The sequence below is a fragment of the Cetorhinus maximus genome, chromosome 34, assembly GCF_964194155.1.
Source record: "Cetorhinus maximus chromosome 34, sCetMax3.hap1.1, whole genome shotgun sequence".
Lineage (NCBI taxonomy): Eukaryota > Metazoa > Chordata > Chondrichthyes > Lamniformes > Cetorhinidae > Cetorhinus > Cetorhinus maximus.
Genome location: NC_135912.1, coordinates 492,345 through 507,316, shown reverse-complemented (window position 1 = coordinate 507,316; position 14,972 = coordinate 492,345). Strand labels below are relative to the sequence as shown.

Sequence of the window (14,972 nt, the reverse complement as noted above, 5' to 3'; positions counted from 1 at the left end):
GATGAGGGCAACGCAATCTTTAATATTACAGATAGATCCCCCGCACATCCTTAAGGAATTCCTTCACCAGTGCGTCACCTCTCTGTATCTCTTCTTCAGGTGAATAATGTTGGTCTGGAGGATGTGATGCATGAAGATGCAGTGGCTGCTTTGAAGAACACATCGGACGTTGTGTACCTCAAGATTGCCAAACCCACCAGCCTCTATATCAATGATACCTACGCACCGCCAGACATCACCACCTGTAAGCTAGGGGGGGGTCAGAAAAGCCTTTCTTCCTCATCCCCCACCTGCCGCCCACCCCTGGTCTCACCCTCCCTTTCCCTAAGACACTCCTGCAGGCTGTTAGACACCATCAGCCAGAGTCCAGACACTCACATTCGAATGGAATGGGAAAGCTGCCCCATTGGTGTACCTGTCCTGGGAGTGTTTGATGGGGATGGTGTAGAGGGAGCTTTACTCTGTATCTAACCCTGTGCTGTACCTGTCCTGGGAGTGTTTGATGGGGATGGTGTAGAGGGAGCTTTACTCTGTATCTAACCACGTGCTGTACCTGTCCTGGGAGTGTTTGATGGGGACGGTGTAGAGGGAGCTTTACTCTGTATCTAACCCCGTGCTGTACCTGTCCTGGGAGTGTTTGATGGGGACGGTGTAGAGGGTGCTTTCCTCTGTATCTAACCCCGTGCTGTACCTGTCCTGGTAGTGTTTGATGGGGACAGTGTAAAGGGAGCTTTACTCTGTATCTAACCCCGTGCTGTACCTGCCCTGGGAGTGTTTGATGGGGACAGTGTAGAGGGAGCTTTACTCTGTATCTAACCCCGTGCTGTACCTGCCCTGGGAGTGTTTGATGGGGACAGTGTAGAGGGAGCTTTACTCTGTATCTAACCCCGTGCTGTACCTGTCCTGGGAGTGTTTGATGGGGACGGTGTAGAGGGAGCTTTACTCTGTATCTAACCCCGTGCTGTACCTGTCCTGGGAGTGTTTGATGGGGACGGTGTAGAGGGAGCTTTACTCTGTATCTAACCCCATGCTGTACCTATCCTGGGAGTGTTTGATGGGGACGGTGTAGAGGGAGCTTTACTCTGTATCTAACCCCGTGCTGTACCTGTCCCGGGAGTGTTTGATGGGGACAGTGTAGAGGGAGCTTTACTGTGTATCTCCCCCCGTGCTGTACCTGCCCTGGGAGTGTTTGATTGGGACAGTGTAGAGGGAGCTTTACTCTGTATCTAACCCCGTGCTGTACCTACCCTGGGAGAGTTTGATGGGGACAGTGTAGAGGGAGCTTTGCTCTGTATCTAACCCCGTGCTATACCTGTCCTGGGAGTGCTTGATGGGGACAGTGTAGAGGAAGCTTTACTGTGTATCTAACCCCGTGCTGTACCTGTCCTGGAATGTTTGATGGGGACAGTGTAGAGGGAGCTTTACTCTGTATATAAACCCGTGCTGTACCTGTCCTGGGAGTGTAACTGGGGACAGTGTAGAGGGAGCATTACTCTGTATCTAACCCTGTGCTGTACCTGTCCTGGTAGTGTTTGATGGGGACAGTGTAGAGGGAGCTTTACTCTGTATCTAACCCTGTGCTGTACCTGTCCTGGGAGTGTTTGATGGGGACAGTGTAGAGGGAGCTTTACTCTGTATCTAACCCGGTGCTGTACCTGTCCTGGTAGTGTTTGATGGGGACAATGTAGAGGGAGCTTTACTCTGTATCTAACCCCGTGCTGTACCTGTCCTGGTAGTGTTTGATGGGGACAGTGTAGAGGGAGCTTTACTCTGTATCTAACCCCGTGCTGTACCTGTCCTGGGAGTGTTTGATGGGGACAGTGTAGAGGGAGCTTTACTCTGTATCTAACCCCGTGCTGTACCTGCCCTGGGAGTGTTTGATGGGGACAGTGTAGAGGGAGCTTTACTCTGTATCTAACCCCGTGCTGTACCTGTCCTGGGAGTGTTTGATGGGGACAGTGTAGAGGGAGCTTTACTCTGTATCTAACCCTGTGCTGTACCTGTCCTGGGAGTGTTTGATGGGGACAATGTAGAGGGAGCTTTACTCTGTATCTAACCCCGTGCTGTACCTGTTCCTGGGAGTGTTTGATGGGGACAGTGTAGAGGGAGCTTTACTCTGTATCTAACCCTGTGCTGTACCTGTCCTGGGAGTGTTTGATGGGGACAATGTAGAGGGAGCTTTATTCTGTATCTAACCCCGTGCTGTACCTGTCCTGGGAGTGTTTGATGGGGACAGTGTAGAGGGAGCTTTACTCTGTATCTAACCTCGTGCTGTACCTGTCCTGGGTGTGTTTGATGGGGACAGTGTAGAGTGAGCTTTACTCTGTATCTAACCCCGTGCTGTACCTGTCCTGGGAGTGTTTGATGGGGACAGTGTAGAGGAAGCTTTACTGTGTATCTAACCCCGTGCTGTACCTACCCTGGGAGTGTTTGATGGGGACAGTGTAGAGGTAGCTTTACTCTGTATCTAGCCCAGTGCTGTACCTGTCCTGGGAGTGTTTGATGGGGACAGTGTAGAGGGAGCTTTGCTCTGTATCTAACCCTGTGCTGTACCTGTCCTGGGAGTGTAACTGGGGACAGTGTAGAGGGAGCTTTACTCTGTATCTAACCCTGTGCTGTACCTGTCCTGGTAGTGTTTGATGGGGACAGTGTAGAGGGAGCTTTACTCTGTATCTAACCCCGTGCTGTACCTACCCTGGGAGTGTTTGATGGGGACAGTGTAGAGGGAGCTTTACTCTGTATCTAACCCCGTGCTGTACCTGTCCTGGGAGTGTTTGATGGGGACTGTGTAGAGGGAGCTTTACTCTGTATCTAACCCCGTGCTGTACCTGCCCTGGGAGTGTTTGATGGGGACAGTGTAGAGGGAGCTTTGCTCTGTATCTAAGCCTGTGCTGTACCTGTCCTGGGAGTGTTTGATGGGGACAGTGTAGAGGGAGCTTTACTCTGTATCTAACCCTGTGCTGTACCTGTCCTGGGAGTGTTTGATGGGGACAATGTAGAGGGAGCTTTACTCTGTATCTAACCCCGTGCTGTACCTGTCCTGGGAGTGTTTGATGGGGACAGTGTAGAGGGAGCTTTACTCTGTATCTAACCCCGTGCAGTACCTGTCCTGGGAATGTTTGATGGGGACAGTGTAGAGGGAGCTTTATTCTGTAACTAACCCCGTGCTGTACCTGCCCTGGGAGTGTTTGATGGGGACAGTGTAGAGGGAGCTTTACTCTGTATCTAACCCTGTGCTGTACCTGTCCTGGTAGTGTTTGATGGGGACAGTGTAGAGGGAGCTTTACTCTGTATCTAACCCGGTGCTGTACCTGTCCTGGTAGTGTTTGATGGGGACAATGTAGAGGGAGCTTTACTCTGTATCTAACGCCGTGCTGTACCTGTCCTGGGAGTGTTTGATGGGGACAGTGTAGAGGGAGCTTTACTCTGTATCTAACCCCGTGCTGTACCTGTCCTGGGAGTGTTTGATGGGGACAATGTAGAGGGAGCTTTACTCTGTATTTAACCCCGAGCTGTACCTATCCTAGGAGTGTTTGATGGGGACGGTGTAGAGGGAGCTTTACTCTGTATCTAACCCTGTGCTGTACCTGTCCTGGGAGTGTTTGATGGGGACGGTGTAGAGGGAGCTTTACTCTGTATCTAATCCCGTGCTGTTCCTGTCCTGGGAGTGTTTGATGGGGACGGTGTAGAGGGAGCTTTACTCTATATCTAACCCCGTGCTGTACCTGTCCTGGGATTGTAACTGGGGACAGTGTAGAGGGAGCTTTACTCTGTATCTAACCCTGTGCTGTACCTGTCCTGGTAGTGTTTGATGGGGACAGTGTAGAGGGAGCTTTACTCTTTATCTAACCCCGTGCTGTACCTACCCTGGGAGTCTTTGATGGGGACAGTGTAGAGGGAGCTTTACTCTGTATCTAACCCCGTGCAGTACCTGTCCTGGGAATGTTTGATGGGGACAGTGTAGAGGGAGCTTTACTCTGTAACTAACCCCGTGCTGTACCTGCCCTGGGAGTGTTTGATGGGGACAGTGTAGAGGGAGCTTTACTCTGTATCTAACCCTGTGTTGTACCTGTCCTGGTAGTGTTTGATGGGGACAGTGTAGAGGGAACTTTACTCTGTATCTAACCCCGTGCTGTACCTGTCCTGGGAGTGTTTGATGGGGACAGTGTAGATGGAGCTTTACTCTGTATCTAACCCCGTGCTGTACCTGTCCTGGGAGTGTTTGATGGGGACAGTGTGGAGGGAGCTTTACTCTGTATCTAACCCCGTGCTGTACCTGCCCTGGGAGTGTTTGATGGGGACAGTGTAGAGGGACCTTTACTCTGTATCTAACTCTGTGCTGTACCTGTCCTGGGAGTGTTTGATGGGGACAGTGTAGAAGGAGCTTTACTCTGTATCTAACCCGGTGCTGTACCTGTCCTGGTAGTGTTTGATGGGGACAATGTAGAGGGAGATTTACTCTGTATCTAACCCCGTGCTGTACCTGTCCTGGGAGTGTTTGATGGGGACAGTGTAGAGGGAGCTTTACTCTGTATCTTACCCCGTGCTGTTCCTGTCCTGGGAGTGTTTGATGGGGACAATGTAGAGGGAGCTTTACTCTGTATTTAACCCCGAGCTGTACCTATCCTAGGAGTGTTTGATGGGGACGGTGTAGAGGGAGCTTTACTCTGTATCTGACCGTGTGCTGTACCTGTCCTGGGAGTGTTTGATGGGGACGGTGTAGAGGGAGCTTTACTCTGTATCTAATCCCGTGCTGTACCTGTCCTGGGAGTGTTTGATGGGGACGGTGTAGAGGGAGCTTTACTCTGTATCAAATCCCGTGCTGTACCTGTCCTGGGATTGTAACTGGGGACAGTGTTGAGGGAGCTTTACTCTGTATCTAACCCTGTGCTGTACCTGTCCTGGTAGTGTTTGATGGGGACAGTGTAGAGGGAGCTTTACTCTGTATCTAACCCCGTGCTGTACCTACCCTGGGAGTGTTTGATGGGGACAGTGTAGAGGGAGCTTTACTCTGTATCTAACCCCGTGCTGTACCTGTCCTGGGAGTGTTTGATGGGGACAGTGTAGAGGGAGCTTTACTCTGTATCTAACCCCATGCAGTACCTGTCCTGGGAGTGTTTGATTGGGACAGTGTAGAGGGAACTTTACTCTGTATCTAACCCCGTGCTGTACCTGCCCTGGGAGTGTTTGATGGGGACAGTGTAGAGGGAGCTTTACTCTGTATCTAACCCCGTGCTGTACCTGCCCTGTGGGTGTTTGATGGGGACAGTGTAGAGGGAGCTTTACTCTGTATCTCACCCTGTGCTGTACCTGTCCTGGTAGTGTTTGATGGGGACAGTGTAGAGGGAGCTTTACTCTGTATCTAACCCCGTGCTGTACCTACCCTGGGAGTGTTTGATGGGGACAGTGTAGAGGGAGCTTTACTCTGTATCTAACCCCGTGCTTTACCTGTCCTGGGAGTGTTTGATGGGGACAGTGTAGAGGGAGCTTTACTCTGTATCGAACCCCGTGCTGTATCTGCCCTGGGAGTGTTTGATGGGGACAGTGTAGAGGTAGCTTTACTCTGTATCTAACCCTGTGCTGTACCTGTCCTGGGAGTGTTTGATGGGGACAGTGTAGATGGAGCTTTACTCTGTATCTAACCCTGTGCTGTACCTTTCCTGGGAGTGTTTGATGGGGACAATGTAGAGGGAGCTTTACTCTGTATCTAACCCCATGCTGTTCCTGTCCTGGGAGTGTTTGATGGGGACACTGTAGAGGGAGCTTTACTCTGTATCTAACCTCGTGCTGTACCTGTCCTGGGAGTGTTTGATGGGGACAGTGTAGAGGGAGCTTTACTCTGTATCTAACCCCGTGCTGTACCTGTCCTGGGAGTGTTTGATGGGGACAGTGTAGAGGAAGCTTTACTGTGTATCTAACCCCATGCAGTACCTGTCCTGGGAATGTTTGATGGGGACAGTGTAGAGGGAACTTTACTCTGTATCTAACCCCGTGCTGTACCTGCCCTGTGAGTGTTTGATGGGGACAGTGTAGAGGGAGCTTTACTCTGTATCTAACCCTGTGCTGTACCTGTCCTGGTAGTGTTTGATGGGACAGTGTAGAGGGAGCTTTACTCTGTATCTAACCCCGTGCTGTACCTGCCCTGGGAGTGTTTGATGTGGACAGTGTAGAGGGAGCTTTACTCTGTATCTAACCCCATGCTGTACCTGTCCTGGGAGTGTTTGATGGTGACAGTGTAGAGAGAGCTTTACTCTGTATCTTACCCTGTGCTGTACCTGTCCTGGTAGTGTTTGATGGGGACAATGTAGAGGGAGCTTTACTCTGTATCTAACCCCGTGCTGTACCTGTCCTGGGAGTGTTTGATGGGGACAGTGTAGAGGGAGCTTTACTCTCTATCTAACCCTGTGCTGTACCTGTCCTGGGAGTGTTTGATGGGGTCAATGTAGAGGGAGCTTTACTCTGTATTTAACCCCATGCTGTACCTATCCTAGGAGTGTTTGATGGGGACGGTGTAGAGGGAGCTTTACTCTGTATCTAACCCTGTGCTGTACCTGTCCTGGGAGTGTTTGATGGGGACGGTGTAGAGGGAGCTTTACTCTGTATCTAATCCCGTGCTGTACCTGTCCTGGGAGTGTTTGATGGAGACGGTGTAGAGGGAGCTTTACTCTGTATCTTACCCCATGCTGTACCTGTCCTGGGAGTGTTTGATGGGGACGGTGTAGACGGAGCTTTACTCTGTATCTAACCCCGTGCTGTACCTGTCCTGGGACTAAAACAGTTAAGTTATGAGGGCAGGTCATATTGACTGGGCTTGTATTCCCTCGAGTGTGGAAGATTATGGGGTGATCTGCTCAAGGGGTTTGAGATGTTTAAAGGATGCGACGGGATCGATAGAGAGAAACTATTTCCTCTGGTTGGTAGGGGTCTCCATAAAATGGGGTCAGAACCTTCAAAGTGGAGCCCGTCCGTTCGGCGTGATGTCCAGAAGCACTTCCTCACGCAAAGGGGAGTGGGAACCAGGAACACCCCCTTCGCCCCCCATCCCCCCCACGCTAAAAGGTGTTGTTCTGGGGATTAACTGGAAATTTCAAAACTGAGATTGATATATTTTTGTTACACAACCAAGGTGGGTGGAATTTGTTAAGAGACAGATCTGCCTTGATCTACCTGAACGGCTGAACAGGTACAAGTAGCCGAATGGCCTCCCCCTGTTCCTGTTCTGAGTTGCTCCATGTTTTATCCTAGTTTGCAGTGATGCTTCTGAGCTTCTGTTGCTGAGTCACCCCAATGCAATGAACCAAGGTAATGTGTCTAAATATTTCTGTGAGAACATTAGATTTAAAGCTTCAATAGTGTGACAGAACCCATTAATGTTCAGAACAACTGCTGCCTCTGCTTGTTTTGGGAGCTGCTAACTGTTGTTAACAGCCTTCTCTTCATTCAGCTTACTCACAGCACCTGGACAGTGAGATGGGCCATTCGAATTACCTGGCGACAGATTACACACAGACTCTCACTCCTACCTCTCCACGCAGATACTCACCGATTCCAAAAGGCTTGATGGGAGAGGACGACATTCCCAGGTGAGTGGATTTCCAGCTGTGTTACAGTTTCTCTCCACTTCCTTTGATCTCTCTGTATGCTGTGCCCCATACTTACTATTTAATGCCTGTTCTTAGTCACTCTCCTGGTGGAGTCTGTGTCTGTGATTCCCCCACACGGTGACGGGACGCGGGGGTGTGTCTGTGATTCCCGCACACGGTGACGGGACATGGGTCTGTGTCTGTGATTCCCCCACACGGTGACGGGACATGGGTCTGTGTCTGTGATTCCCCCACAGGGTGACGGGACGCGGGTCTGTGTCTGTGATTCCCCCACACGGTGACGGGACATGGGTCTGTGTCTGTGATTCCCCCACATGGTGACGGGACGCGGGACTGTGTCTGTGATTCCCCCACACGGGACACGGGTCTGTGTCTGTGATTCCCCCACACGGTGATGGGACGCAGGTCTGTGTCTGTGATTCCCCCACACGGTGACGGGACATGGGTCTGTGTCTGTGATTCCCCCACACGGTGACGGGACGCGGGACTGTGTCTGTGATTCCCCCACACGGTGACAGGACGTGGGTCTGTGTCTGTGATTCCCCCACACGGTGACAGGACGTGGGTCTGTGTCTGTGATTCCCCCACACGGTGACGGGACGCGGGTCTGTGATTCCCCCACTCGGTGACTGGACGCGGGTATGAGTCTGTGATTCCCCCACACGGGACACGGGTCTGTGTCTGTGATTCCCCCACACGGTGATGGGACGCAGGTCTGTGTCTGTGATTCCCCCACACGGTGACGGGATGCGGGTCTGTGTCTGTGATTCCCCCACATGGTGACGGGCCATGGGTCTGTGTCTGTGATTCCCCCACACGGTGACGGGACGCAGGTCTGTGTCTGTGATTGATCCCCCCAGACGGTGACGGGACGCAGGTCTGTGTCTGTGATTCCTCCACACGGTGACAGGACGTGGGTCTGTGGCTGTGATTCCCCCACACGGTGACTGGACATGGGTCTGTGTCTGTGATTCCTCCACACGGTGACAGGACGTGGGTCTGTGTCTGTGATTCCCCCACACGGTGACAGGACGTGGGTCTGTGTCTGTGATTCCCCCACGCGGTGATGGGACGCGGGTCTGTGTCTGTGATTCCCCCACACGGTGACAGGACGCGGGTCTGTGATTCCCCCACACGGTGACAGGACGCGGGTCTGTGTCTGTGATTCCCCCACACGGGACACGGGTCTGTGTCTGTGATTCTCCCACACGGTGATGGGACGCAGGTCTGTGTCTGTGATTCCCCCACACGGTGACGGGACGCGGGTCTGTGTCTGTGATTCCCCCACATCGTGAGATCAGAAACACTGGCGAGGACCAGTTTGGCTGAATGGTTTCATTATTCTGGCAGACCCCCTGTCTTGTTGAGTATTAAAATGCGCCCTCAGACACTGTGTCCGCTGTGCCAAGTGACCGTCCTTGAATTCTTTTGCACAGGGAGCCACGGAGAGTGATCATACATCGGGGATCGACAGGACTGGGATTTAACATTGTGGGTGGTGAGGATGGAGAAGGAATCTTCATCTCCTTCATCTTGGCTGGTGGCCCAGCAGATCTGAGTGGAGAGCTCAGGAAAGGAGATCAAATACTCTCGGTAGGTTGGAATCGCACTGTGCTAACGTAACCTTTATTTTATTCGTTCGTCGGATGCGCGTATTGCTGTCTAGGCCAGCATTTATTGCCCATCCCTAATTGCCCCTTGAGAAGGTGGTGGTGAGCTGCCTTCTTGAACCGCTGCAGTCCATGTGGTGTAGGTACACCCACAGTGCTGTTAGGGAGGGAGTTCCAGGATTTTGACCCAGTGACAGTGAAGGAACGGCCGATATATTTCCAAGTCAGGATGGTGAGTGGCTTGGAGGGGAACTTCCAGGTGGTGGTGTTCCCCATGTGTCTGCTGCCCTTGTCCTTCTAGATGGTAGCGGTCGTGGGTTTGGAAGGTGCTGTCGAAGGAGCCTTGGTGAATTCCTGCAGTGCATCTTGTAGATGATACCCACTGTGGTTGGGGTGGGGTGATTCAGCCTGGGCGGGTCGGAGCACAGTTGGATGGCTGGTAAGGGGGCAGGGAGGTGGGACAGTGATAACACAGGGATGAAATGTAATGACTACTCTAAGTGGCAGCGCTGAATTCAAGGGTTAATCATCAAATTTTTTGGCCAAATGATTTTGGCCATTGGCCCCTCTCCCTCCATCCCTGTTATTTAATGTGTTAAGTTGAGAATGATGTTTAAAAAAGACAAATTGGATCCTGGGCATAGAATTCAAAAGTAAGGAAATTATGCAAAACCTTTATGAAACCCTCTTTCAGCCTCAGCTGGAGGATTGGCTCCAATTCCGGGCTCCGCACTTTGGGAAGGATGTCGAGGTCTTGGGGAGGGTGCGGAGGGAGATTTACTAGAAGGTTCCCAGGGATGAGGGAGTTCAGTTCGTGTGGAGAGGATGGAGAAGCCGGGATTGTTCTCCTCAGAGCAGAGAAGGTTAAGGGGGAGATTGAATCGAGGCGTTCAAAATCCTGAGGGGTTCGGATAGAGTCAATGAGGAGAAACTGTTTCCAGCGGCAGGAGGGTCGGTAACCAGAGGGACACAGATTGAAGAGAATCGGGAAAAGGACCAGAGGGGGAGATGAGGAGAAGGTTTTTTTTTACACAGCGAGTTGTTGTGATCTGGAAGGCGCTGCCTGAAAGGGCGGCGGAAGCAGATTCAATAGGAACTTTCAACAGGGAATTGGAGAAATACTTGAAGGGGGACAATTTGCAGGGCTATTGGGGAAGGAGGAGAGGGGAGTGGGATGAATGCGAGAACACTTTCAAAGGGATGAAAGGCCTCCTGCACTGGACTCTCCTGTGATTCTAAAGCAACACTGTCTGTAAGGAAAGGTTTGAATCCTCACATTGAGGTAAATGATGTTGCCGTGTCTGAATCGAATCCCCCTGACAGAATGACATACTACCCGACAGCGCCCGGGCTTCACCTGTAACTTTGCATGAAAAAGTTTGACACATCTCCCACTTTCACTCACCATAGCTTATTTTCATTGAGAATCATGGGTAGCAGCTGATTGAGAGAGAGCCTTCGCTGGACTCAGTCTTGACCCTTTCTCATGGCCTGGGGTTGAGGGGGTCAGTTCCATTCACTTGTTGTGCTGTCAGTCAGAGATTCCCCATTACCTGGGCAGTCTCAGTCTGAAATGTGAAAAGAACCTACTCCAATATAGTCTCCAAGACCCACGTCAGGAGAGTCCATTAACCACCTCCCACTTCAGAGGGTGGGACAAGCACAGGAGGTTTGCAAATTGGATAGATCTAAGGGGTGGTCTAAGATGATTGATGGATTCGATAGGGTCAATAGAGAGGAGTCAGGGGAGTCCAGAACACGGGGGAGAACCTTCCAATTGGAGCCCGGCCGTTCGGGGGTGATGTCAGGAAGCATCACACAGAGGGGAGCGGGAATCTGGAACTCTCTTCCCACAAAGCCGCCAAAAAGCTGTTCACCCTGGGGGTCGACTGGGAATTTTCAAAACTGAGTTTGATAGATGTTTTGTTGGGTTACGGGACTAAGACGGGTAGATGGGGTTAAAATACAGATCGATTATGATCAAACTGAATGATGGAGCAGACTCGAGGAGCTGAATGTCCTCCTCCTGTTCCTCCGATTGTTAAAGGGGTGAAAAGGTTAGGAGGGGTATTCTCACCCGCCTGAGCGCTGTTTATTTCCTGCACCTGCTCAGGTAAACGGAGTGGATTTACGGAACGCTACACACGAACAGGCAGCTGCTGCCCTGAAGAATGCTGGACAAACGGTCACCATTATTGCTCAGTATAAACCTGAAGGTAAGTGCTTGAGGCACGAGAAACAAGTTTGATTTGTACTCGCACACGGGCCTGAGGTTCTATCAATTCAACACGCAAGGAGAGACTGGGCTTCTGTCGGAGGGTCAGTACTGAGGGAGTGCTGCATTGTCGGAGGGTCAGTACTGAGGGAGTGCCGCACTGTCGGAGGGTCAGTACTGAGGGAGTGCCGCACTGTCGGAGGGTCAGTACTGAGGGAGTGCCGCACTGTCGGAGGGTCAGTACTGAGGGACTGCTGCACTGTCGGAGGGTCAGTACTGAGGGAGTGCTGCACTGTGGAAGGGTCACTACTGAGAGAGTGCCGCACTGTCGGAGGGTCAGTACTGAGGGAGTGCGGCACTGTCGGAGGGTCAGTACTGAAGGAGTGCTGCACTGTCAGAGGGTCAGTACTGAGGGAGTGCCGCACTGTCAGAGGGTCAGTACTGAGGGAGTGCTGCACTGTGGAAGGGTCAGTACTGAGGGAGTGCTGCCCTGTTGGTGGGTCAGTACTGAGGGAGTGCTGCCCTGTCGGAGGGTCAGTACTGAGGGAGTACTGCCCTGTCGGAGGGTCAGTACTGAGGGAGTGCCGCACTGTGGAAGGGTCAGTACTGAGGGAGTGCTGCCCTGTCAGTGGGTCAGTACTGAGGGAGTGCAGCACTGTCAGAGGGTCAGTACTGAGGGAGTGCTGCCCTGTCGGTGGGTCAGTACTGAGGGTGTGCCGCACTGTCAGAGGGTCAGTACTGAGGGAGTGCTGCCCTGTCGCTGGGTCAGTACTGAGGGAGTGCCGCACTGTCAGTGGGTCAGTACTGAGGGAGTGCTGCCCTGTCGGTGGGTCAGTACTGAGGGAGTGCTGCACTGTCGGTGGGTCAGTACTGAGGGAGTGCCGCACTGTCAGAGGGTCAGTACTGAGGGAGTGCTGCCCTGTCGGTGGGTCAGTACTGAGGGAGTGCTGCCCTGTCGGTGGGTCAGTACTGAGGGTGTGCCGCACTGTCAGAGGGTCAGTACTGAGGGAGTGCTGCCCTGTCGCTGGGTCAGTACTGAGGGAGTGCCGCACTGTCAGAGGGTCAGTACTGAGGGAGTGCTGCCCTGTCGGTGGGTCAGTACTGAGGGAGTGCTGCACTGTCGGTGGGTCAGTACTGAGGGAGTGCCGCACTGTCAGAGGGTCAGTACTGAGGGAGTGCTGCCCTGTCGGTGGGTCAGTACTGAGGGAGTGCTGCACTGTCGGTGGGTCAGTACTGAGGGAGTGCCGCACTGTCAGAGGGTCAGTACTGTAGGAACTATCCCTGGTGTCCTGCAGGGGCCAATATTTATCCCTCAAAACACTAAAACAAATTATCTGGTTATTATCACGTTGCTCTTTGTAAGATCTTGCTGTGTGCAAATTGACTGCCGTGTTTCCTGCAGTGCAGCAGTGACTACCCTTCAGAAATGTGTCTCATTGGCTGTGAAGTGTTTGGGCACATTCTGGGGTCTGAAAGGAGCTATAGGAGTGTGAACTTTTCTTTGTCCTAGTCAGACTGATGGTTTCCATTGTCCACTCTCTCTCTCCACAGAGTATAGCCGCTTTGAGGCAAAAATCCATGATCTACGGGAGCAGTTAATGAACAGCAGCATCGGGTCTGGGACCAGCTCACTGAGGAGTAACCACAAGCGAGTCTTCTACATCAGGTAACTGAGAAACCTTGGAAAGCAAAACAGGTCTTCACAAAAGTACAGGAATGTCTCTGACCCTCCCACATAGTCACCAGGCTGGGGGCCCTGCCTCTAATTCTCAACTCTCTCTGGTAATCATAGGATCACAGGCTCATTCAGCACCAAGAGAGGCCATTCAACCCATCATACTAGTACTAGCCCCCTTGAAAGATCTATCCAATTAGTCCCAGACCCATGCTTTTCCCCCACCGTTCTGCAAATTTCTCCTTATCAACTATTTATCCACTTCCCCCTGTTGAAAGTTCCTATTGAATCTGCTTCCGCCGCCCTTTCAGGCAGCGCCTTCCAGATCACAACAACTCGCTGTGTAAAAAAAAACCTTCTCCTCATCTCCCCCTCTGGTCCTTAGTTTCCTGGGTCACTATCGGCATTGCTGGTTGGAATCGCTACGTCACTAATTAGAGTCTTTGGGTCATGTGTTAGGGTGCCTGGGTCACTACTGGTGTCGCTAGTCGGGGTTCTGGAGCCATGCATTGGGGCCACTGGGTCACGAGTCGAGGTCACTGGGTCACGGGTCGAGGTCACTGGGTCATGGGTCAGGGTCACTTGGTCACAGTTCAGGGTCACTGGGTCACGAGTTGGGGTCACAAGTCGGGGTCACTGGGTCACGAGTCGGGGTCACTGGGTCATGGGTCGGGGTCACTGGGTCATGGGTCGGGGGTCACTGGGTCAGGGTCACTGGGTCACGGGTTGGGGTCACGGGTCGGGGTCACTGGGTCACGAGTCGGGGTCACGGGTCGGGGTCACTGGGTCAGGGTCACTGGGTCATGAGTCGGGGTCACTGGGTCATGGGTCAGGGTCACGGGTTGGGGTCCCTGGGTCACGGGCTGGGTTACCGGGATCACTAGTTCAGGTTGGCACCAGCTTCTGTGCCGTTGGTGTGTTTATTCTGATGTGGCTCACTCTCCCTCCTGTTACCTCGCAGGGCTCTGTTCGACTATGACAAGACAAAGGATTGTGGGTTCCTCAGCCAAGCTCTCAGCTTCCGGTTTGGAGACATCTTGCACGTGATTGATGCCTCAGATGAGGAGTGGTGGCAGGCCAGGAAGGTCCACTCAGACGGAGAGAGTGAAGAGATCGGCTTTATCCCCAGCAAGAGGAGGTACAGTAAACAGGAGGGTCAAAACTCACCGTTAAATATTGTCCAATGGACCGGCTGAGCAGCTCATGGGGATATTTTGGTCTCTAAGTCAGAAGATCGTGGGTTCAAGTCCCACCTCAGAGATTTGAGAAGAAAAATCCAACACTTCTGTGACAGTACTGAGGGACTGCCGCACTGTCGGAGGGTCAGTACTGAGGGAGTGCCGCACTGTCGGAGGGTCAGTACTGAGGGAGTGCCGCACTGTCAGAGGGTCAGTACTGAGGGAGTGCCGCACTGTCAGAGGGTCAGTACTGAGGGAGTGCCACACTGTCAGAGGGTCAGTACTGAGGGAGTGCCGCACTGTCGGAGGGTCAGTACTGAGGGAGTGCTGCACTGTCAAAGGGTCAGTACTGAGGGAGTGCTGCACTGTCAGAGGGTCAGTACTGAGGGAGTGCTGCACTGTCGGAGGGTCAGTACTGAGGGAGCGCTGCACTGTCGGAGGGTCAGTACTGAGGGAGTGCTGCACTGTTGGAGGGTCAGTACTGAGGGAGTGCCGCACTGTCAGAGGGTCAGTACTGAGGGAGTGCCGCACTGCCGGAGGGTCAGTGCTGCACTGTCAGAGGGTCAGTACTGAGGGAGTGCCGCACTGTCGGAGGGTCAGTACTGAGGGAGTGCCGCACTGTCGGAGGGTCAGTACTGAGGGAGTGCCGCACTGTCGGAGGGTCAGTACTGAGGGAGTGCCGCACTGTCG

At 52.7% G+C, this 14,972-nt stretch overlaps 1 protein-coding gene across 4 annotated transcripts in view; it reads left to right on the top strand.

The window, feature by feature from the left end:
• LOC144671738 (disks large homolog 4) overlaps positions 1-14,972 on the top strand; it is a 308,940-nt gene that overhangs the window by 280,384 nt on the left and 13,584 nt on the right. For all 4 annotated transcript variants that reach the window (XM_078533748.1, XM_078533747.1, XM_078533746.1 and 1 more), the window contains 6 exons: positions 100-244; positions 7,445-7,583; positions 9,041-9,197; positions 11,328-11,430; positions 12,981-13,095; positions 14,066-14,242. In XM_078533748.1, the coding sequence (XP_078389874.1) occupies positions 100-244; positions 7,445-7,583; positions 9,041-9,197; positions 11,328-11,430; positions 12,981-13,095; positions 14,066-14,242 (836 nt within the window). The remainder of the gene's footprint in view (positions 1-99; positions 245-7,444; positions 7,584-9,040; positions 9,198-11,327; positions 11,431-12,980; positions 13,096-14,065; positions 14,243-14,972) is intronic.